Source organism: Pseudorasbora parva, chromosome 22 (genome assembly GCF_024679245.1).
Source record: "Pseudorasbora parva isolate DD20220531a chromosome 22, ASM2467924v1, whole genome shotgun sequence".
NCBI lineage: Eukaryota > Metazoa > Chordata > Actinopteri > Cypriniformes > Gobionidae > Pseudorasbora > Pseudorasbora parva.
In genome coordinates this window covers 30198015-30223569 of record NC_090193.1, presented here as the reverse complement: position 1 = coordinate 30223569, position 25555 = coordinate 30198015, and the positions used below count along the sequence as shown (strand labels likewise).

The 25555-nt window shown below is 37.4% G+C and overlaps 1 protein-coding gene across 4 annotated transcripts; it reads right to left on the bottom strand.

Annotated features, from left to right (window-relative positions):
- Positions 1-741: 741 nt before the first annotated feature.
- si:dkey-238i5.2 (interaptin) lies at positions 742-22528 on the bottom strand. Of its 4 annotated transcripts, none has more exons than XM_067431947.1 (18): positions 21888-22528; positions 19372-19527; positions 19178-19278; positions 18985-19099; positions 18819-18890; positions 18446-18561; positions 14329-14485; positions 11889-12019; positions 11649-11745; positions 11271-11549; positions 10954-11079; positions 9944-10096; positions 9328-9545; positions 8963-9131; positions 8696-8827; positions 7593-8351; positions 5943-7185; positions 742-1426 (listed from the first exon to the last, which is right to left on the bottom strand). In XM_067431947.1, exons 1-18 carry the CDS (start codon positions 22323-22325, stop codon positions 1374-1376), a joined length of 4515 nt encoding a protein of 1504 aa, XP_067288048.1. In that variant the 5' UTR covers positions 22326-22528; the 3' UTR covers positions 742-1373. The 4 variants fall into 4 exon arrangements, with proteins under 4 accessions (XP_067288048.1, XP_067288049.1, XP_067288047.1 ...); XM_067431948.1 differs by having other exon boundaries at positions 5947-7185; XM_067431946.1 differs by lacking the exon at positions 742-1426 and having other exon boundaries at positions 5713-7185.
- Between the last annotated feature and the right edge of the window lie 3027 nt (positions 22529-25555).

The window sequence follows — 25555 nt, the reverse complement described above, 5'->3', positions numbered from 1 at the left end:
AAATACTACCCTACAGTAAATATTTACTTGACATCTAAGTTAAAGTAAATAGCCAGCTAAGTTAAAAAATGTCATGTCTAACAATAAGTGTAAAACCGGTTGAGTAGTATAATGAAATTGTTACATTTTCTTTTAACTATTATGACTATTAATATGATTGACTATTATCAACATATTGTATAGAAACTAAAAACCTGTCTGTGATGAATTTTCTTCAATTTCCTAGGCAGCAAAAATACTTTTTAACATTTATTTGAATCAAACATTAACATAGCTTTTTGTAGACGAATGCATGCAAGAGTGGGTTAACTTGTCATAATTTGAATTCTGATCACATTTAAGCCTTATATTATTGGTATGAAAAATCTTACATGCACTAGTAAAATGTCAAGTTATTTTTAGATCTGATGGGAGCTACCCTGTGATATAGAATTTTGCATTAAATTAACTATGATGATATAGAGAAGAATACAACTGAAATACAATAATACACATACAGCATATGCACAGCGGATAAATGGTGAGATATCCAAAACGATCCCATCTATGAAATAATCCATCTTACTAATGATGTGATGGGGTCGCAGGGCCAAAATAACCGTCTCATGCATGGAGTGGGTAGCTTGACAATGGTTATGTTTACAACACTGTAAAGTGTTTTTACAGTGACCTAAATGTATTACATGTTTTCTTTACCATAATTGGCTTGAATTAATCACCATATAAGTCACACTGACAGGTTTCAGTTTTATTTTGTGCAAAATAGTGAACAATGTAAATGTGAGAATACCAAAACCCCACCTTATGGCCACAGAAAACATTATTAAACCTTTCAATGGCATATATGCTTTTTGATAGTGATTTACAAACTGTTTTTTCAGATGTACAGTTTATTACAATAGACTGGTTAAAAAGGAGAGTATCATTCATATGCAAGTCTTTTCTCATGACAGTCTTTTTATTATTTACTCAGTGAATCAGCAGCATGGTGTCTCTGGGCCTAATGATTCTGTTGTTAGCTCTAAAATGGGTGTGTACAGAGGTACCTTTTTATTGTACATGGGTTGACCCTTCCACTGTGCTAACCTAATGCTACATAAGCGGGACAAGGGCTCCATCTGGAGTTAGGCAATGGTAATTTCAAACTTCTATTGTGTGTCTGCATTGTTGTCTACAGATCTTGGATCAACCTTTAGACTGACAGTTTTTCATTAAATTTACTATGATGATATAGAGAAGAACAAGTGCAATACAATAATATACATACAGCATATGCACAGCAGATAAATGGTGAGATGTCCAAAACGATCCCATCTATGAAATAATCCATTTTGCTAATGATGTGATGGGGTCGCATGGCCAAAATAACCGTCTCATCCATGGAGTGGGTGTGCTACCTGTCCCATGCTGGTTTTAATTGATAGCCCTGCAATTAAAAACAAAACAAAAAGAAGCAATGAACCTGCCATTAAAAAGGGGAATGTATTTGTTCAGTTGTTTTTCATTCTAAATCTGCATGTGTCATATCATATACTTATTCATATACTTAATTTTGAGCAAATGTTAAGTCTAAAGGGAAATACTGGCCTAATTTTAAAAGCTGTGTTTAGGGGCCAACACACAGCTGTCAAACATGGTGATACATTTCCCTGTTATCCCCATGAGATAGTCATTTTTGCAGTCTGGAGTATTAGTCAGTGTAATAAAGGCCACATAATTTCATGATTAATAACTGGAGAGGAAAAATATCTAATGCAATTACAGACACTGACTTTCTCTTTCTCTTCATTCAGAATTGCAAGTGTCCCGCCAATAAAATGTATACAATTCCAGTAGCTTTTAATGCATAGCCTTCTCAATTGCAAGATTCACATTATGCGTTGTGGTTCATAGCAATTGCTCAGTAAAAAGTAAACATTTTGCTCAGTGGAGTACTGAACAATAATCTGATCTCAGCCCAACAGATGGAGCTATTTGCTAATCATGCGTTGACAGGTAACATAGTCTGGTCACTAATATGAAGAATATGGCATGAGTTAACCATATGACGACGTCAGTGTCTCCAAAGATCAGCACAACTCAAAGCTGAATTTTCAGCATTATTACTGCAGTCTTCAGTGTCACGTGATCCTTCATAAATCATTCTAATGAAGATTCGCTGCTCAAGAAACTATTGTTACCAATGTTGAAAACAGTTGTGCTGTTTAATATTTTAAAGGAAACCGATAGATCTTAAGGATGTTTTAATGAATAGAAAGTTCAAGAGGACCGTATTAATGAAAACAGAAATATTTTATAACAATGTAAATGTTATTTCTGGTCAATTTAACATGCCTTTACTAAATAAAACTATACATTTCTGCAAAAAAAAAGAAAAAAAGTTTGAACTATAGTGTATATAGGCATTAAATTGGTGCACACTGCAGTAAGAAAAATTATATATATATATCATTTTTTTACTGCAGTTTATATATACAGTCTTGTTCAAAATAATAGCAGTACAATGTGACTAACCAGAATAATCAAGGTTTTTAGTATATTTTTTATTGCTACGTGGCAAACAAGTTACCAGTAGGTTCAGTAGATTCTCAGAAAACAAACAAGACCCAGCATTCATGATATGCACGCTCTTAAGGCTGTGCAATTGGGCAATTAGTTGAAAGGGGTGTGTTCAAAAAAATAGCAGTGTGGCATTCAATCACTGAGGTCATCAATTTTGTGAAGAAACAGGTGTGAATCAGGTGGCCCCTATTTAAGGATGAAGCCAACACTTGTTGAACATGCATTTGAAAGCTGAGGAAAATGGGTCGTTCAAGACATTGTTCAGAAGAACAGCGTACTTTGATTAAAAAGTTGATTAGAGAGGGGAAAACCTATAAAGAGGTGCAAAAAATGATAGGCTGTTCAGCTAAAATGATCTCCAATGCCTTAAAATGGAGAGCAAAACCAGAGAGACGTGGAAGAAAACGGAAGACAACCATCAAAATGGATAGAAGAATAACCAGAATGGCAAAGGCTCAGCCAATGATCACCTCCAGGATGATCAAAGACAGTCTGGAGTTACCTGTAAGTACTGTGACAGTTAGAAGACGTCTGTGTGAAGCTAATCTATTTTCAAGAATCCCCCGCAAAGTCCCTCTGTTAAAAAAAAGGCATGTGCAGAAGAGGTTACAATTTGCCAAAGAACACATCAACTGGCCTAAAGAGAAATGGAGGAACATTTTGTGGACTGATGAGAGTAAAATTGTTCTTTTTGGGTCCAAGGGCCACAGGCAGTTTGTGAGACTACCCCCAAACTCTGAATTCAAGCCACAGTACACAGTGAAGACAGTGAAGCATGGAGGTGCAAGCATCATGATATGGGCATGTTTCTCCTACTATGGTGTTGGGCCTATTTATCGCATACCAGGGATCATGGATCAGTTTGCATATGTTAAAATACTTGAAGAGGTCATGTTGCCCTATGCTGAAGAGGACATGCCCTTGAAACGGTTGTTTCAACAAGACAATGACCCAAAACACACTAGTAAACGGGCAAAGTCTTGGTTCCAAACCAACAAAATTAATGTTATGGAGTGGCCAGCCCAATCTCCAGACCTTAATCCAATTGAGAACTTGTGGGGTGATATCAAAAATGCTGTTTCTGAAGCAAAACCAAGAAATGTGAATGAATTGTGGAATGTTGTTAAAGAATCATGGAGTGGAATAACAGCTGAGAGGTGCCACAAGTTGGTTGACTCCATGCCACACAGATGTCAAGCAGTTTTAAAAAACTGTGGTCATACAACTAAATATTAGTTTAGTGATTCACAGGATTGCTAAATCCCAGGAAAAAAAAATGTTTGTACAAAATAGTTTTGAGTTTGTACAGTCAAAGGTAGACACTGCTATTTTTTTCAACACACCCCTTTCAACTAATTGCCCAATTGCACAGCCTTAAGAGCGTGCATATCATGAATGCTGGGTCTTGTTTGTTTTCTGACAATCTACTGAACCTACTGGTAACTTGTTTGCCACGTAGCAATAAAAAATATACTAAAAACCTTGATTATTCTGGTTAGTCACATTGTACTGCTATTATTTTGAACAAGACTGTATATATATATATATATATATATATATATATATATATATATATATATATATATATATATATATATATATATATATATATATATATATATATATATATATATATATAAATTGCCTCTCACAACTCAAAATGCTTACGCTAAAGAAGACGTTCTGGCGGAAGCTAGATATTTTACTTTATAAAGTTTTAAATATGGATATTTTTCTTACAAAACCCCATTGATTTGCTTCAGAAGGCCTTTATTACACCCAGAGCTATGTTAATGAGGGATGGATGCACTTTTTTGAGCTTAAAACTCAATGGACCCCGCCACTGCCATCATAATGCGCGGAAGAGCCAAATATAACTTAATATAACTCTGATTGTGTTCATCAGAATGAAGAAAGTCATATACTCCTAGGATTTCTTGAGGATGAGACAATCATGGGTAATTTTCATTTTAAAGCTACAGTATGTAACTTTTCCATCCGCTACAGGGCGCCTATTCAAAACAAAGGCGCAGTTTGATGACGCCAGGTTTGAGCGTAAAATCTTGGGACATGTGGTCTTTACCTCACAGCCAGTGGAAAAGAATCGGGCTAGGACTCGGACTAGCCTGTTGTGGTCATAATCAATTCTAGTCAGAATGTGAGTCTGATACTGCTCCATTGGGCTGTGATTATGGGGCGTGTTTCAACCGAACCAGGAAAGATATCAATTGGACAGACCTACAACCAATCAGAGCAACGAAGCCGACGCATTACGTTAGTTGTCAAATGTCAACAGAGCTCAACTGCACTGTGTTGCCAAGTCCGCGTTTTTTCTGCGTGTTGTTTTCTATGTTCGTGGGTTGAAGCGAATATTATGTGATATATAGACCCATGAGTGCGAATTTTAGCAGGCAACCTTGCCAAAATTTGCCAACCTTGCCCCCCCCCCCCATTGTTTAGGGCTAGTAGTTGGTGGGTTTTGTTGTAAAAACTTGGCAACTCTGGAATAAACGATCTTTGCCGGTGTTGTAAAAAAATAAAATAATTTAATGATACACAGAGTACTTACCCAACAAAATCATCAATTTTGAGAGAAATTGTGAAGGTGAATGCAGATACAAAAAAGCTCTCCGTTCAGGATTCGAACAAATATAATCCAAGCCCCTTTGATGACATGCATGATTACGTTTCTGTTTATCATCTGTCCGTCATCGTCTAAAGCCCGCCCTGATGATTTCATTGGTCCGAACAGTTTCTGTTTGGGGATAATTACTCCTCTATGGATCAGGTCCAGACTGAACCGCCCGACCTAAAAATGTTATGGGCGGGGCTAAGTTCGGCTAGCATCCAAGCTAGACTCGGACAGAAATCATGTTCATGGATGCGATAATTACCGTTACTGTAGTATGAAGCAGAGTAGGACCGAGTGTTGTGGAGCTGAGCAAGGCCGCTGGAGCGATTGTTGCCAAACACACGGGCCGGTGTGTTAGATACATTTAAGTGTTTTTAAAATGATGTTATGACATTACTCTGTGCATTCGCTCAGCGGCTGCTGTGACACGTGACACTACAATGAGACTACTGTGAGAGTAAAGCCAAATAAAACCGGAAACCGAGGGTAGCGCAGATATGATGCAACTGACAGACAACTCCATCAGATGTCCTGTCTCCTTGGTTAAAATAGTAATTTTCTCCCAATTTACAAATAATTAAAAACATTTGGGATATAAGAGCTCAACTGAACAAAATATATAACACTGGCCTGGTTGTTTTTGGATATTTTACATAGTGCAACTCCTTTAACCTTTATTGTAAAAATCCTCTTCTACCTGTTTCTTCAGCTGTATTTCTTTCCACACCACAATTTAAAGTGAGATTACCAACTTTTCCTCTCCAGATATCTTCCAGTTCCTCTTCCTCCTGCTGGAAAAGCCAGTGCCCTGGCTGAAGAAGCTCCTCTGTCCTGATGTCTGGTTTCTCTGCACAATCTACTCTTGTCTCTTTTACTGTATCACTGAAACACACCGCACAGTCTCTCACACCACAGTTTATGATACGGCTGCTCTTACCGGAGCCCTGGCCATTAGGGAACAAGTTTTCTGAGGAGTTTATCTTCATGTATTTGGAAGTGTAGTATAAGTGGCCATTCAGGTCTTTTATTTTAGTGTGAACACTAAAGCAACTGTGACCACAGGATGAAGAAGGACACAGAAGCCTGCTCTGACTGACCAACGGGGAACCATTGACCACTGGAGGAGAGGCTTTGTGAAAGCTGGAGGAATCATTAATGGGTTCTTCATATTCAACCAATGTGAAATCCCTCAAGACAGGTTCTGTGCTTTCGTACACTTGGTTTAATTGTTGGTTCTCAACCTCAGGATCTTCTGTATCTTCCAGATGTTCCATATCTACCAGGTTTATTTCAGCTTGTCTCATATGAGTCACTGGTTCCACCTCAAGTTCTAATTGTGGAGTTTGAGTTGAGGGTAAAGTTTGGTTGTTTGAGTCATAAATCTGTATAGGTTCAGTCTCCTTTTTATTTTCCATTTCCAAGACACTGTTGTGAAAGCGCTTGGGAAGACTGAAGCTAAGAGTGGATCCTAGAGACAAATAAGAGCAGATGTTTTTAACTGCTCCACTTGAAGTCTTGACAGCATTAGGCAAATTGTCTTCTGGAAAAGGATTGGATTTATTATCAATAACAGAATCCACAGGTAACATGTTTTTTTTAATGAAAACCTGAAGATTGGAGTTTGAATGACTTTCTTTCAATCTGCGTTCTCTTTCTGGCCAAGTGTTACACCTCCGCCTGAAAATGCTTGAAGATTTGCCAGACCTTTCCAATCTTACATTGCCAAGCGTAGAGTTCCTTCTCTGCCTATCCTCCTTACTTCTGATGGGCTCTTTCATCTTGAACACAGAACTTGCCTTGAATCTGTTGGGATTGTAAACCATTCCTCCTTCAGCTGTGACATTTTGCGAGAAGGAGGAGGCCGATTGATCTGAGGAGGAACTCAATGCAGAGGTTGTCATGTCCTGCCCTTCTGCACATGGTGGGGATACGACCTCCAAGACTCGTCCTGCAGATCTGTAACTATCCGAGACGTGTAGATATGTGAAGACCTGCCACAGAAAGATGAATTCAGAACTTTAGATTACCTGAGATGCAACTTACAACCCATGGGCCAGAAGCATTCTGCAAACTGAAAATCGTATGGTTATTGAATGCATACACGCACAGCTGTGATGGCAATATCTGAAGCATGACTAATATGATTGCATGCCAAGTTAATAAATCCTATATGGCATGTGCAGGCTTCACAGCGCATTATTACAATACACACCACCAGGAGGCTTTTTAAAGCCACGCCATGGAAAATAAATCATGAGGTCATTGTTTTACCACACAGGACAGGATGTACAGAGCCGGGAGAATAATAAGCACATGCATGTCTGGTTTGTGTGTGAGATTTTAGCTCAGTTTGGAATGTGTCTGAAGTTAACAACGCAGTGTTTGAAGTCTTACTTACTCTATGAGTGACTTCAGCTGCCACTTCATGCCGCAGGTGGTCGTCGCTTTGGTTTTGGTTTGTTTCTAGATTGTTGTGTGCCACATTTCGCGTCAAGTATTGATTGTAGCTTGGTGACTGAGGGTTTTGTGCTTGATGCGTGACTGAGATCTCTAATAGTTTTTGCACCTGATCAGTGTCTGGTGATAATTGCAGATCAGATTGGTTGTTGATGGACTGTAGATTCTCTGTTGAGTGGCCGGAAAAAGATGATTCAGTGTCACACGAGGACAAAAGGCTGGATACTTTCTGTTTGCCTAGTGACTTGACGGGTTCTTTGTTTTGCAATTGACCAAGATTCCAACAAGATGAATTTAGTTTGGTCTCTTTACTCATGATTGATTCATTTGGCCATTTCACCTGAAGCATATCGTGTGGCTGTTGCATTTGCTTTTTCATTGAGTTTTTGTCTTGTGATTGATGTTTGTCCGCCTGAATGCTGCTTGATGACTCCTCATGTATATCAATATTGTTGGGTGACCATTGTTTTGTCACTTGGTTGATGCCTGAAGACTGTTCATCAAAGGTTAAAATGAGACAGATGCTTGAGCCTAGCGATGTCTTTGAAAGACAGGACTCTTGATTAACAACACTGGACACATCATGTCTCTCCCTCTGTTGCTCAAAGTTGTTTTGAGATGACCGTGTTTCAGTAGCACCTCCTTGGACCTCTCTATTTATAATGCACAGATTATCAGAAGGATTTTTGAAATGCATAACCTAAACAAAGAAAAAAAAAGTTAAACAAGCACAAAAAATAATAGCATTTTAATTGTATCATTAATTTATTAAATGATAATGTATTTATGTCTTTATTTAAAAATTAAATATTTGAGGGGATTCATGCACACTGCATTATTTGAAATAATAACTTTTTCTAATTTTTTTTTCATTTTGCAGTGATTAAAAAAATATATATTTATATGAATGTTGTCCTAAGTACAATATTTTAACATAGTTGTGTTTCATATCTCTTGTATATTCCTCTCAAATAATAAATTATTTCAAGCTTTTCTTTTCCCTTACATATTTTAAATTATAGATGGGAAAAAAAATCTAGAAACCTGCTGCTGAACAGGATAATTTGTTGACTTTGGTCCCCCATCCTTGTTTCTTTTAAACTGCTTTCTTTGAGCGTGCCAGTTCACCTGGATCCATCCCAGCATGCTTTTCAACTCATCTGTTCTGTCCTTGATCTAGAGACAGGAAGATTATAATCAAGAAAACATCTTCATAACTAACATTCTGCAGATGGTCGCCGCATATTTAGACAGTTGACATGCTCTTAGATGACCATGTGGCAATGGTGAGTAAATCAATCACACACTCACAATGTCTTTAAACTGACTCTCGTGTTTCATAAGCTCTTGACCAGCTGCAGCCAGTTTGCTAAACTCATCCAGCTTTGTTTCAATGCAGTGATCGATCTCTGCAATTTCACTCTCTCTCCAGGCAGAGCTGCCAGCAAGGAGACAGGATCTGGTGTTCTCTGTCCACGTACTACAGGACACATGAAGAGAGACCGCATCAAATTATCACTTCAGTACTATAATATAATATAACAATACCCCATATGGGAAAGTGTTTCCTGCTTAAGTTGTTGACATTAAACATGAAATATTCACAATTATAATTATCAAAATTAGTCAGACATTACATCATTACAGACTTTAATGCAGTCTTAAGTGCAGCTTACATCATGGCAAGATAGTTTTCGAAGTAGTGCTGAATCTGGTGAAACTTCTCCAGACGGCCTCTGTTCTCAGCCATGTTGCGGCCTACTTCCTCCCAAGCCTGCAGGATCGCCTGAACTTCTTCCCTGAGAGGGTCTCCCTCCTCTGGTGAAGGAAACTGTAGCTGACTGGATAGTCTCTCCATCTCTCTCACCTCTGACTCAATGATAGTATAATGAGCCTTTGTGCGAAACAAATGTTATAAATTAGAATGATAACCTGATTAAAATTGTGACATTTATAACTTAAAGCTCATTCAATCCATTTCAGGATGCAGTGGACAAAAATTGTAACAAAACAAAAAAAATCGCTTATAATTAGCCTATAAATAATTTATTACTGTTTAATGAAGGATACTATGGAAGTCAATGACTATGGAAGTCAACTAACATCAACTGTCTGGTTATAAAAATTCTTTAAAATATCTTCTTTTGTGTTCAACAGAACAAAGAAACTCATACAGGTTTGGAATGAATAATGACACATTTTCATTTTTAGGTGAACTATCCCATTAATGCTGATCTGGGTCATTCAAATGGTGTTTAACATTTATTTACATTCAATTAGTAAGTACATTACCTCGAGGTCATCCTGCTGCTCCTGTATCCCTTCCAGACCACTGAGGTCAGAGTCACAAAGCACAGCCATATCTGTTTCTATGTCCAGGAGGTCCATACTGAGCTCAGCACAGCGGCAGAGGTGCTGGTTTATTCGCAGTGTTAGAGTAGAAAGCTGAGGAAAGATAATCTGCTCTTAACTGATATATGATTGACTATGAAAAAAAAAACATGATAAGAAAAAAAATATCAGAATGTCATAATGGCTATTTATAAAATATCAACCAATTGGCATCTGTAAACCAGATGCTAGACCTTTCTCTGCATTAACTTTACTTTTCTTATCCATTATTATTATTATTATTATTATTATTATTATTATTATTATTATTATTATTATTATTAATATTATTATTATTATTATTATTATTACACTGTAAAAAATATTTAGAAAAAAAGTTACCTGGTTGAGTTAATTGAAATTAAAATTTTGAGTTAATGCAATGAACATTTTTTGAGATTCGACAACCTTTATTAAAAAATTATTAAAAGATTTTGTAAGCATATTGGGTAATTGTGTGCGTTTTATTTCTGATGGCGCAGTGAAACATGCCATATTTTCATGATTTATCCAATTTTTTATGTGGTTCAGATACAATAATATTTTGAGTTTCTATTTATTAAACAAATTTCCTTCATTGTATCAACTTGAATTTTTAATTTCAATAAACTCAACATTTTAAGGCAACCAGGTTACTTACTTTTTTAAGTTAAACCAACAAAAAACAATTTTTTTTTTTTTTACAGTGTAGTAGTAGTAGTAGTATTTTATTATTCCCAAAGTAACTACTAATAGTTATACAATATACATAATTATAACATTTTACATACTGTAATAGATGTTTCGATAAAAATGTAAAATTACTGGAAAATGTATTATCAATGTGATGCAAATGAGTGAACTATTTTATGTATCTCTAACATAAGGTTGATGTTGGACATTGCTTTGTGAAAAACAAGCTTATCTTTTACCGAGCTTTGTAGTTCATCAGTGGTCTGGTCCTGTTTCTGTGATCTTTCTTGGACAGATTGAGGACTCAGTAGATGCAGTTCTGCATCCTCAGCCATTTCTTGCCTATGCAGTGGTCCAGAAACATTCTAAAGCAGATTCACAATGTTGTAATTGGTCCTGTACTCATTACATTTTCTAAAATCATTCACAGAAACACTGTGTTATGAGTATGAAATCAAACATGTTTATTTATTTATTTTAATCCTCCTGTTTTGGAATAATTAAATTAGGCTACGGTATAATAGAGGTTTTATACTGTATATGATGTTTGGTTTACCTGACTCTTTTTGTGATATCCGCTGGGATCCAGAAGTTCAAGGAACTTTTCAAGCATTCCTGAACTGCCGCCTTCCACGTTTTCCGTGAGATGGTTTGAAAGTGTGAGTTCTGATAACATCTGTGCAGCTTTATCTCCGGTTTGTTCTTTTTCCGTTGGTTCACTCTCATTGTTCTCTCCGTATTTCGTCTGCAGAGCATCCCAAAGGACCTCCACCTGGCTTAGGAGCTCCTCTATTTTGCGGTCTTGTCTTTGATTTAAGCAGTCATGCTCTTCATTCTTTATTCAATTTCCAAAAAGGAGATGAAAAGATAAAAGTGAGATCATTTATATAGCAGTTTAGTGCATTGTTATGAAAAAAACTTGAAATTGTATTACCATTCCAGTGGATGTCATCGACTCTTTCACCAGCTTTTTGGGTATGAAACATTCTTGAGAGGAAACAGAGGTTGTTTGAGCCATCTGGCCGATACAGCTGGGAAAGCATCAACCGTTAATCAAACTTTACTCAACAACTGCATCTTGAAATCCATTGTTTGAAATGACATCACACAATTACGGATCATTTACTTCACCAGTCATCCACATATTGATTGTGAAATAAAAAACTAATTGCACCTCTTCCTGTCCTGTTTTTCAGAGATATTGTCCAGCTTGGAACAGCTGCTCTCCAAAAGTGAGCCTCGACTCCCGACAGAACATTCCTCAACTGGACTCCACATCCTATGGGCCCACAGACCTTGAGAGCACTGTGGAAATACATGTTCAGGCAAAGATTACACCTTTAAGTAAGCAATAATTGACAACAGTTGAATTATTAGAAAATTCAACTGACAATTATTCCAGTTATACTACAGTACCACACCTCAAGACATTGTTCAGATGTTGTATTTAAAGACATTTGTCAGGTTTTTGTCCTAAAATGCTCTTGTGTGCAGGACTAATTTCTTACGAATCGCATCCCACGCCTGTTGCCAATTCCAGAACCGTAATTTTAGAGCTGGTAACGGAGGCTTCAGCCAAAGCACACTAGACTAATGCAGTTACTAGAAAGAGAAAGAGAGAGATTAAGGGTGTACACACACTAGCCAGTTTGAACCGCGCCCGAGTACGTTTGACCACCAAAGCGCGGTTTGTTTGACTAGTGTGAGTGCTCCGAACCGTGCCCGGGCGCGGCTCGATTAGCCGGCCCTGGCCCGCTTGGAAGAGGTGGGCCAGAGCACGGTTCAGTTGGACTCGGGCGCGGTTCGCATGCAGTGTGAGCGCTAACCGTGCTGGAGTCCGTAATCAAAGCTGCAAAGTCCTTGCTACACTTCAGCTGGTACCTTGCAAACCTCCTCATACGAGCAGCACGATTACGTGAAAATTTTTGCGCCACTAAGGCGACACATATCTGTTTAACAACAGGCTGTTAATGCCATAACGCCATAATGACGTAAGCGTGCTCCGGCACGAATGCTGAAACCCGAAACCGCCGCACCATAATGACGTAAGCGTGCTCCAGCACGAATGCTGAAACCCTATGTGAGTGCAGGCCAGAGGGGGAGTGGGGAGGGGGGACAATCGTACTCGGGCCCGGTTCATGGCAACCGTGCCTAGTTTGAGTACACCCTAAGTGGGTCTGTGCGTCTCTCAACAGTGTTCGGCATCAGCGTCTCTACTAATAGCGAAACTGTACGTTTATCTGCTTCAAGAACAGCGTTGCTATCACCTCGCTAGTGAAAATTGTCTTGTAACTTAAGTGGAAGTGGGAGAGAGCGAGATAAAAATAGAATGTGCTTCCATACACAATAACATGGGCATAATTTGTTTTTTTCCTGTTGTTTACTATATTTATTTACTTGGTCAGTGTCGTTGTGAATTTTGTTTTTGTTGTTTGGCTGTATGGACCTTTGAAATAACTGAAATCCTTGGGTGAAGTGATACAGACATGTAATGCCATCAAGACCTGCCTGTAACTATATTTTAGCCGAGAACATTCATCAACCAGTCAGATTCAAACATTCAACAGCCCTGCAGTAAAACCGATCATTCACATCAGAATATCACAGACATATGGGGTGGCATCTTTTGACTTGGGCTAGTAAGAAACATCCTAGCAACCACCTAGCAATTGACTTTTGTGTATAAAACTACTTAAAATAATGCAGCAATGAGCAACCTCATAACAATGTTCTTAAAACCATTCAGAACACTTTAGCAACCGCATAGCAACATGCTTAAAACCACATAAAACACCTTAACAACTTAATAGCAATGCAATTAAAGCCCATTAATACATGTTAGCAACAGCTTAGCAATGCCCTGGTCTTAACAGAGGCCAGCTAGTAGTTACTGTGCAAGTAAACCTCACTCCTCTGACCAAAAGAGATGCTCTAGCAACTGGCACTAGAGGTTGTAGCCTTTAGCTTCCTTGTTAGTGCGACCGACTCTCATGCGGCTGCGGAGCCGGGTTTGAGTCCTGCTTCGAGGGGGTGGTTCGAACAGGAGGAGTTACACTGGCAACTACTTACAATGCTCCATTATTATGGTTGTAAATTTGCATGGTATTAGTTTCGTGAAATCAGGGGATGCCTATTACAACTTAAAATTTTAAATAAACATGTATTTATGTATTTATTTACATAAGGTAATTGTGACTATATTTGACAGACTGACTTTACTTTTAGCATTTGATTTTATTATCTTAAACTTCATCTCTCATTACTTTTATTATTATTTTTGTTTAATCTGAGGAAGAAACAGGCCTTTATAGAAATCACATGAGTACTCATAGGAATTATTTTAGAATTCAATTGTGGTTTGCTGAAGGTCATTTACCTTCTCTTTCCAATAATTTTCAAGCATGATTTGAACTCTTTATTTTTCTCTAACTTTGAAACTAAAACAAAAGTAATAATATTGTCTAGAAGGTCGTCTGTCAAATGAGATAAGTTTGAAGCCTCATTGTAAACAATTGTCTCACTGAACAGAAATTTCGGACCAATCTACTTTTCTATGTGGTCATGACATTTATAATCACACGCTAACATATGTTTTTGGAGGCAGTGCAGCTAACCTCAAATCCTCTGAGACGGTTTTGCTCCTCTTTGACGTCTTTTCCCATTATACTGTGACCCTCATTTCTAGCAAAGCTCTGTGAGTCAGGGCATGTGGTTAGAGGATCAGCGGGTAAAGTTGATGGGCGTTTGGAAGACACATCTGTCTTCTGGTTCCTGTAGAAGTGGAACAAAACGTTACCTCTAATGGCACCACCGAGGCATCATTACTCTTCAAACATTTCAAACATATCATTTTAGACCATACAAGTCAGTAGACTGTAAATCTTTAACAACGTGCAGATTGCAAATATAAAACTATCCACAGATAACTAACATCATATCTCTACTGGTTATGTAATCCTGGATGAAATTTTGCAGCAATTGTTTTGGTTTGGGGCGATATTACTGTTGGCAGGATATGCAAGCAATGATGTCACCTCCTTCTTGTCTGGTTAGCTCATAGTTTCAGGAAAGGTGTGTTTGGAGAGCTAGTGATAGAGGACTCGTTAAAAGAGACAAAAAGAAATGTAACCATCTCTGTTGACAAAGCCAACATGGCTTGTTGGCTGCATTAAAAAAAAAATAGCAATGTCTGCAAGAACAGCTTTTTTTCTCTCAAAACAACAGATCTAAATAAATATGTTGTGATACTTTTGCTATAGATATTTTTAAAAGCCCATAATATTGCTTAATAAGCACAATTTGTCCTGTTCTTTATTAATTTAAAGGCGAATAACAAACAATGGTGTATAGCGCCACCTATAATAATTAGTGCAATCAACATGCAATATGCACTCACCTAAAGGATTATTAGGAACACCATACTAATACTGTGTTTGACCCCCTTTCGCCTTCAGAACTAGCTTAATTCTACATGGCATTGATTCAACAAGGTGCTGAAAGCATATTTTAGAAATGTTGGCCCATATTGATAGGATAGCATCTTGTTATTGATGGAGATTTGAAGCTCCCGTTCCACCACATCCCAAAGATGCTCTATTGGGTTGAGATCTGGTGACTGTGGGGGCCAGTTTAGTACAGTGAACTCATTGTCATGTTCAAGAAACCAATTGGGAATGATTCAAGCTTTGTGACATGGTGCATTATCCTGCTGGAAGTAGCCATCAGAGGATGGTTACATGGTGGTCATAAAGGGATGGACATGGGCAGAAACAATGCTCAGGTATGCCGTGGCATTTAAACAATGCACAATTGGCACTAAGCGGCCTAAAGTGTGTCAAGAAAACATCCCCCACACCATTACACCACCACCTCCAGCCTGCACAGTGGTAACAAGGCATGATGGATCCATGTTCTCATTCTGTTTACGCCAAATTCTGATTCTACCATCTGAATGTCTCAACAGAAATCATTGGAGCATCAACATTTTCCCAGTCTTCAACTGTCCAATTTTAGCGAGCTCGTGCAAATTGTAGCCTCTTTTTCCTATTTGTAGTGGAGATGAGTAGTACCCGGTGGGGTCTTCTGTTGTAGCCCATCCGCCTCAAGGTTGTGCGTGCTGTGGTTTCACAAATGCTTTGCTGCATACCTCAGTTGTAATATTTCAGTCAAAGTTGCTTTTCTATCAGCTTGAATCAGTCGGCCCATTCTCCTCTGACCTCTAGCATCAACAAGGCATTTTCGCCCACAGGACTGCCGCAAAGTGGATGTTTTTCCCTTTTCACACCATTCTTTGTAAACCCTAGAAATGGTTGTGCGTGAGAATACCTGTAACTAAGCAGATTGAAAAATACAACCATGCCATGCTTAAAATTGCTTAAATCACATTTCTTCCCATTCTGACATTCAGTTTGGAGTTCAGGAGATTGTCCTGACCAGCATACCCCTAAATACAGTAAAACAACTGCCATGTGATTGGTTGATTAGATAATTGCATTAATGAGAAATTGAACAGGTGTTCCTAATAATCCTTTAGGTGAGTGTGTATGGTCTTGGCTGCTGTGGATTTATTCCCATTACCCAAATATTAATTTATGAATATGTATTAATATTTAACATAGGCTAGTTCTATGTTTAATTTTTGACAGGAATGAAAACTAGGCTGTTTGGGATAGAATACAGTGCGGTCAATGGATTGTTGTTGTCAGAACATCTTTCCAGAAGAAAACTTTCAGTAGATGAAAACTCTGAAACAGTTTTAAAAGTTGTGAGTTTTAAAAATTGCATGATCTAGGACCCTTTATACAGTATACACTCACCAAAAATCGTGGGTTAAAAACAACCCAAGTTGGGTTGAAAATTAACAAACACAGAAATTGGGTTGTTTGAACCCAGTGAATGAACCCATTCAAACAACCCAATTTCAGGGTTTGTCCATTTTTAACCTAACTTGGGTTGTTTTTAACCCAGTATTTTTTAGAGTGTACATGAATTACCCATAGCAGATCTAGACAGGTGGAGCTGGGGAAGGTGGAGGGTTTCTGAAAGCGGGCTGCAAACTGCTACGCAGATGCTGACCAAGTATTTGAAAGTTGTGCAGCAAGCTCCTTGGCTGCTGATATAGCAGGACACAATCAGCTTTGCCCTATAGAGAATGGTGCATGAATGATATGAATTATGAATTCTTTGTGAACACATTTTATTACAATGACTTCTCACACAAAAAAGGATGCCATATCTGGTATTCATTTGAACAATAATCTATGTAGTGCATGTCATCACTATATGAATCATCTGCTTCCTTGAATAGAAAAACGTTTAAGATAAATGTAATACAATTGTTTAAATTGTATTGTTTTTTTTTTTTTTTTTTTTTTTTTTTATTTGCACAAAGCAATGTACAAAGAAAGGTCCATAAAGACACAAATGTGCGAGTTTGGTGTGGAGGAACTTGACTGGCCTGACCTCAACCCGATAGAACACCTTTGGGATGAATTAGAGAGGAGACTGCGAGCTAGACCTTTTCGTCCAACATCATTCCCTGACCTCACAAATGCATTTCTAGAAGAATGGTCAGAAATTCCCATAAACACACTCGTAAACCTTGTCGAAAGCCTTCCCAGAAGAGTTAAAGCTGTTATAGCTGCAAAGGATAGGCCAACTCCATATTAAACCCTATTGGTTAAGAATGGGATGTCATGTGCATGATGCAAGATCATTTGCATGCAAAGACAGGCGTCCCAATACTTTTGGCAGTATAGTGTATGTACAGTTTATTTTACTCTGCTTTGTTGTTTTAAACTTTCTGTGTTTGTCATGTAATTAGTTGCTTTAATAATGAGATTTATGACAAATATTTAAGCATATTTTTTCAGTTTCTTCCTCACTGCAAGGGTACATTCCTCCAGATGCATTTTCACAGAGTACCTGTCTCTCATCATATCTTCATACCATACATATGAGCTATTCCTCACATCTGCACCAGTACTGAGAAAAAATTCCACTATTATAACCTTTGTTCATCGATAACCACCTTTTCTTTCTCTTTCTATCTGTCATTCAATTCCTCTGTCTCTCCTTTATAACAATTTCAGATGTCATACTATTGAGCAGAGGTCACACTTCAATCTGAGTTTCCATAATGCTGTAAGTATTTCTGAAATTCTGTCTAAAGCTGTTGACTGCTCTATGATAAGAGCCATGACCACCCAATAAGATATTTTGTAAATGAAAAGGGTGACGTTAGCTGAGCCACTAATCATTGCTTATTTTAATGGTATTACCAATATTTTAAACCATACGTGCATTGTTTATTAGAAATATTATCTAAAAATCCTTCACTAAATATGCAGACAAAATATTTTTGTAAGATCTGATATTCGTCTTGCAGAGTCACACCTTAAAAAAATTGACTAAAATGCCAAAGACTAAACCTCAGAACCAACATGTTATTAAGTTTGAAACTAAATACATAGTAATTGCGTCAAAACAACATCTACCATTCATGATCTAAGGCTCTGCAATAGGTCAATATCAAAATACAAGACCATAACATTACATAACTAAACCACATGTCAGCTCAACCTCTGGTCGTTAACAATTATGGGTTTCATTTTGGCATGATGTCACGTACTATTCCAAGCCCTAAATATGACCTCAATGCTCCCAAATGCTTTGTTTACTATTATTTTTTGTTCACAGGAGGACAATGGGAGTAAGGAGACTCTGGTTTACCGGAGAAACTCCTGGAGAAGTGCCCAGTTCTCCTTCACCTCAGACTGTTTGCATGTAACTCTTCTGGCCAGGGTTGGGTGGAGAGTTGACAGGCGAGACGCAGACTCATTCAGCATCTGGAAAGAGAGTTGTCCAGAGAGGGGTGGGGTCATGGAAGGAAATGACATCATTCATTTGGAGTTCATATGCTTCAGTCCAGAGGAAAAAAAACTTGTGCGTGAGACTAATACAACAGCCTAGTACTTGGTTGAGTGAGAAATCACACATTAAAAAAACAAACCGACTGTGTCAGGTTCATATGTTTTCATGTTCTTAAATTCAGGTTTACACAATGAGACTGTATTTCCTCTAATGAGATCACGGATTGACTTACGTTGATCTGACAGGCAATTTCACGCGTCTCTTTGTCGCTTTTTTGGATCTCGCCCACCAATGCATGGTTCCTCTGCAATGAAATTCATTCTGGATCAGTACTTGTATTATGTATAAATGTATTATATAACTAAATGCCAAATCTAATCAACCCTTGTTTTCACAACCTTCCAATTAATGCTGCCGATGATGCTGTCAGCTTGTTGGTAAAACGAGGAAACATCTAGAGCCAGCATGAGATCTTGATGATAGTCCCTCAGGAGTGACCTCAACTTCAGCCACCTGCAGAGAAACTTACAGTTTGTATCACTAACAAAAGTGCAATAATTCTCTACGCTCCATAGTGCCAGGAAATCTTACGATTTGTCAACGTGGTCCCCCGGGCTTTGTCTTGTTCTAAACATTTCCAATTCTAAATCTACAGCATCTGACGTGTTCTGAAGAGGTCTTTCTGGTTCCTCCTGGCACAGGAGATGCATTAAGCAATCATGAGGTAATGGTTCAACAAGACACATTAATAAACAAAACAGAAGCATCTTTACAATGCATTTAACCTGCATCAAGTCCAGACTTGTTGTCAGTTGGATAAGAGAGTTCTCGATGTCCTTGAGGTCTCTTCTTTGGCTGTGAGCCGCGTCTTCTGGTACCGTTGGCATGCTATAATCGTAATGAAGGTTCCTTATCTTCCTTCCTTTAGTCCATGGATCCGTCTGTAAAGATACATGGCGACTAGAATAGTATGTGCATACTTTTTTGAAGAAACATCTGAAACCTTTTTATTTAACTAATTATAGTTATTAGTTTTTTTAATTATTTTTTTTATTTATGAGATATAATTATTTCACATTTAATTCAATGACCTTTTCCTCTATACACTTATTATTTTTGAGTGTCTGCTTTTCGCCAATGACCTCACGCTATTGACCGGCAGACTATGTCTCATTTCTCAAATCTCCCAAAATGTCTTACATCATTCTGTGTTGCTCCAACTAATTTGACTTGCACACCAAGTTCTGGTTCTTTTACAGTTTCTCAGCTGTTAGGCAATAAAATCATGTTGTTTGTTTGGGTACATGAAGTACAGATTGCAGGCCAAAAAGATTGCTTACAAGAAGATATGCCAAGACATTTTCTTCAGAGGTATCAGATATCTCCACAGCAAACACCTCATATTTATGCACCTGTGTTTAGGACACCCGGGGGATTTTGTATTTTAGAGTTTAAATCACATTAATAGCAGGATCTGAGTGTGTTGGCCCACCAACAATACATGAGCCTGCAGCAAGGTGTGGTACTTCCAAATAATGATCTCATCTATTAGCGGTGGTGCTTTATGTTGCAGATCTTGCATTGCTTAACTTGTCTTCTGCACCACTGCGATGACTGCATCCTCAGCACATGGTGTTAAAACAGTGGGCAAACCACACCTTTTGTCCTCTAACATTTATAATGTGGCTTTACACAGGAATCAAGGTTGAGTTGTGGAATACTGTAACATCTTTTGCCATTTATTTAGCCACAAAGTGCATCACAACCAGCATTATTTGGCATGTTTAGAGTAGTTGTTGTTTGATCATCAGTCAATGTTTGATCATCAGTTTAATCTCATATCCTTCCCTCTGTGTTCCAGTTTGGAACTACTTAATTTTTTTTTTTTTTTGCTTTTCTTCTTTTTTGTGTGTGGAAATTACCAGTTCATCTCGTCTGTGGGCTTGTGTAATGAGGGGCCTGGCTATGACCTCATCTCAATGAGCACAGTGTGCAAAACTGTAATAATCCACACTATTTTTTTCTTCCTCTCACAATAAGACAATGTGTTCTTGTTGTACTCATTTGTGCATGCAATGAGAAACTGCATTTTTAGTTTTGCAGTGGGAAACTCCACATTTGTGGAGAGAATGCATGGGCAGGCGGTAACTGTAACAATTTCACAAACAGCTCATAAAAAACAGCGAGAGACTGAAAGAATAACAAGTATGGAGCTGATGTGAGTGCTGTTGGGTTTTTGACGCCCGTGAAAAAATATGTTGTGATGCCAACTTTCTAAAACATGTTTCATTTGAAAAGCATGCAAATGCTGTTGTGGATTTTATGATTATGATCTTATCTGATCCTGCAGATGTAGAGCTTGGTTTATTTTTGTTTGTATGTCTAAAATGTCATTCAGTGAGGAGGAAAATATTAAAATGGGATATAAAAGACCTGTTGTTTTGTATAAATATATGACATTTATACATAATTAATACTACATTATTTAGCAGACTTTTATCCCATGCAACTTACAAATGGGGAGAACAATAGAAGCAACTAAACAAACAAAAGCAACAGCATGCAAGTCCTGCAACAAATCTCAGTTAATCTAGCTGAGTACACATAGTACAGTACACATACACTTTTTAAAATATACTATTATATATGATGCAGATAGATAGATAGATAGATAGATAGATAGATAGATAGATAGATAGATAGATAGATAGATAGATAGATAGATAGATAGATAGATAGATAGATAGATAGATAGATAGATAGATAGATAGATAGATATGAATAAATTAATGAAATAAATTGAATAAATTGCAAATAAAATTTAAATATGTACTAATATATACTTTAATATTTGGAATGGCACTTGTCAAATCAAATTATAAATAATTATTATTATTGTAAGTTATCCAGTTTTATCTAATATCTAATATATATATATATATATATATATATATATATATATATATATTTTATATTATATATATATATATATATATATATTTTATATTATATATTTATATATATATATATACACACACACACACACACACAAAATATATTATACATGAATTATACATATAAATGTGCAATAAAATTAATTATACATTAATATAATTTTAATAACTAAATATACTTAAACATACTATATTAATAATAATAATAATAATTAATAAAATAATTTTAATATAATTAAAATAATAGTACTTATTATTGTACTTAAAATAATCTATGTCTATGTGCAAATCATTTCAAGCTAAGGAACATAATGTCCAACACATGAAAACAATGCATTCTTGCTCACCTCCAGTTGTGCACCGGACTTGTCACTCAGTCTTTCCTCAACTAGAAACAGCTTTTCGGCAGAAGAACCAGGCTTGTTCGCCTCACAGTTTGTCACGTTGAAGTCCGTGACATGGCAGTTGATCTGGCTTTCTGCATTTGCACACATAGCAATCTTCCTGATAGATCTGGAAGAAGCTGATGGGGACACAGAATCCCTGTCATCTTCCTCTTTGATATCATCTGAAAGTCCCTCCAATGGTGTATATGTGGACTCTCTCTCCTGATGGAAGGGAGAATTATCATTGTTTGAGTCGTTTCTCAGTTCACAGCAGTCCAGACCTGGTACAGGAAGGATGATGCCCACATAATCCAAACATTTTGCCTCGGAAGGGACAGATAATTTAGTCCCGATTGTAAAAGGTTGGATCCTCTTCATTGCTCTTCTTGCTTTAATCATCTGAATGAGGAGCAGATGACCATAAAACAATAAACTATCATGAATCCTTCTTCTGGTACATCTGATAAACTTACAACCCTGAAGTCAACCAAGTCAGTTAACAGTCTTTTAAGCTAAAATGGTCCAGTCTGAATTGTTCTGAGATACTGCAGAGAGACTTTTGAGATGCAGACAGGAGGAACTGTGGAGAACGTGACTCTTGCAATGCCTCACTTCTGCACAGACTATGAGAAAGCGAGAGGGGGGTGAGGGAGGAGAGTGTAGGGGAGAGTTTAGTAGAAACAGGGTGAGGTCATCACACTTAGCCACGGCCCCATTTGGAGGGAGAGAAGGCTGTAAACCCAAGCTGTAAAAGCTTCCTCCCAAAATAAGAAGTTGTGGGAAGATAAGAGTCAGAAACACAAAGTCGAGCCCTCTCCGAGGCCTTGCTTCTCGACAATGATGTAATTTATTTTTCTTCAGCTGTTCCTTTCACTTTTTTTTTTCATGCAGTCCTTTTGTCAGATTTAATGCAGGATACAAATCACACAACCCTTTATGTTACAAAATATGTATGCATTTTGTCTATCCAACGATGCATATGCTTGGATACTTCCTGCAACTAACTAAACAGATAAATAGGTGTGTAGATGCAGGAGGCTGTAAGTGCTTTAGACGGTGGTAGTCTCATACTATTATCTAAATGTTTACAGAGCAGCAACAGGGGAAAACATTGCACATTCTGGCCGTGGTCCTCCTCTGATTCAAACCATGTGTTCGGTGCAGTGTGTTGGAACAAGCTACTGTATAGCACTTGACTGGTCTTATCTCAAAATGCTGACACTTTATTTTGTATGGTAATTTTGTTGGTATAATGTTTACTTTAACAGCCTTATAAGTTCATAAAATAAGTAGGTTACGATGTATTCATTATGTTGTTACAGGTATAGGGTATACGGGTAAGGTTAGAGACAGGTTTGATATTGGTTTATAATGTGGGTTAGATAGTGAGGGAAGGCTCAACAGTGTTACAGTTGTAATTATATGCAGGTATTTTTTTTTTTTAAATATAAGTGCAATGTAAAAACAATTCAGACATTGTATAATTAATTTACATAGTAGCTAAAGACACGTAGACACATAATACCACGTTATCTAGATTGGTTCCTATAATAGACCCAGAGCAATGCGGCACCAAGAGTGTTTTTTGCTAGCCTGACAAGCCAGACCCACATCAAGATGTTTGGTCTGGAAACTCACCATAGACAGGGCTCAATCCGAGGGGTGGGATAAACGGTTGTCTTTCAAACTCCCTCTGCACGCGATAGGATAGCGCTACACCAACCAGAGCAACGAAGGTGAAACAGAGCTTGTTGATAGATTAAACATTCACCGTATCCGGGCGGCTAAACTCAGTGACTTTAATGATTTCAGTGCCGTTCTTTGTTCTTTTATCAGAGAAAAGCTTAACTCCAAGTCTTCCAGAATCGCAGTCAAAGCTGATTCGAAAGACCGCCACCGTTCGCCAGTTTCTGTGTTTACTAGAAGCACTCAAATGCAACTCGTCCGTCGTCATTATGGCCCCGCCTGTCGACTCAATTATACACGATATGATTGGCCCGTCCAGAGTGAGGGGAACAGCTCAGAAGGAATTTTCTAGTGACTGACCACTTCTAAATTTTTCAGTTGATTAAACTGAATATCTGTGAATTGATGCAATTTAGATGGAAAATTGCATCAATCAATTTAAATCAATTGGAGACCTGATTTTTTTTTTTTGTTGAGGCAATTGAAATAGACTGCACCATTGACCAACTGGAACTAAAGTCAATGGCGCAATATTTTTTTGTTATTTAAAATGTTAGTAGGTGGGTCCACAACGTGCGTACACTTATTACATGCTTATTACACACAGGGATGTGCAACAGCACACACATTTTTTTTAAATATTAAAAATAAAAGGTTTCCTCTCTGGAGAAGTGTTCAGTCTTTCCGCTCTCAAATTCCGCCATGTAAATAGCAATCCACCATAGTGCAAGCACAACTGGCTTTTAGAGAGCGAATGGGAGATAAGACTCTTTTTTTGGTTTATTGCACGTTATGCCCAAAACACACCAATTGACTCATTAAGAGACTAGATACAACCCTTTTGGACCATGCGCCTGGTACACTGACCCTTTTTCCCGTTGTTAAATAGGGAATCGTTAGGGCCCTTAGTCTATTGGGTGCAAATTTTAAAGTTCCCCATGTCATCAATAATTGTATCCATTAATAATAAAAACTCATCATTTATAACCAAAAAAATAATAATGATTAAAAAAATTATATATATATGCCATGTTGGTGATAAATGATGAGTTTTTAATTATTAATACAACTATTGATTACATGGGGAACTTTAAATGAAAAAAATATATATAAAATTAAAATCTTCATGCCTTAAAATAGCTTGAATGTAACTACACCCTTGCTCCATTTAGTACACGAAGATTCATGAATACCGGTATGCAAATTAACCCCGCCTCCATTCACTCTTGCCAGCTCAGACATCCAGTCAACTTTACTATAGTAAACACTGTACAGTGCTAAGTGGATTCAGAGATATATTTTTGGACACATAATGGTAATATAGCCTTTTTCTTGACTATGTCAAACAACTTATAATGTGTTGCTAATATTACACAAATCATGTTCCTGTTCAACATTTTAGTCTACTTTGAACATCATAGAAAGTCAGAAAGAGGCATATAGTTCATCATAACATCTTAATATACATCATATACATAATTCACCCACTATATTGCTAAATGCACACGGTTTTTCATATCAACAGAAATATATACCAGGATAACCTGGCTTCTCTTGAGACTCCTTTGCTTCAGAGAATAGTTAATTATATGCTCACCCCCACGTTGACGTGATTGGTTACAAGGGAGTTTGTGCCATAAGAAACAAAAGAGATTTCACCTGTTTTTTTTCACTGCAGTTTTAAGGAGGAAATACACAGCAATGGTGTTGACATGATTTTGCTTGCCTTAAAGCATAATAAAACACAACATATAAACAACATTAAAAACTTGATTTTCACCACAGGGTCTTTAAAGGGGGGGTGAAACACTCAGTTTCAGTCAATCTCATGTCAATCTTGAGTACCTATAGAGTAGTATTGCATCCTTCATATCTCCGAAAAGTCTTTAGTTTTATCATATTTATAAAAGAAATATGGGCTGTACCGAGTCTTTCCGGAAAAA

What these genes read in the sequence shown, in the direction of transcription:
- si:dkey-238i5.2 (XM_067431946.1), bottom strand. Translation starts at nt 22,325, where the DNA reads ATGATTAAAGCAAGAAGAGCAATGAAGAGGATCCAACCTTTTACAATC. An exon ending in AGTCCGGTGCACAACTGGAG is followed by an intron (nt 19,528 to 21,887) that starts GTGAGCAAGAAT and finishes GTATCTTTACAG; the next exon opens with ACGGATCCATGGACTAAAGG. An exon ending in CAAGTCTGGACTTGATGCAG is followed by an intron (nt 19,279 to 19,371) that starts GTTAAATGCATT and finishes CTCCTGTGCCAG; the next exon opens with GAGGAACCAGAAAGACCTCT.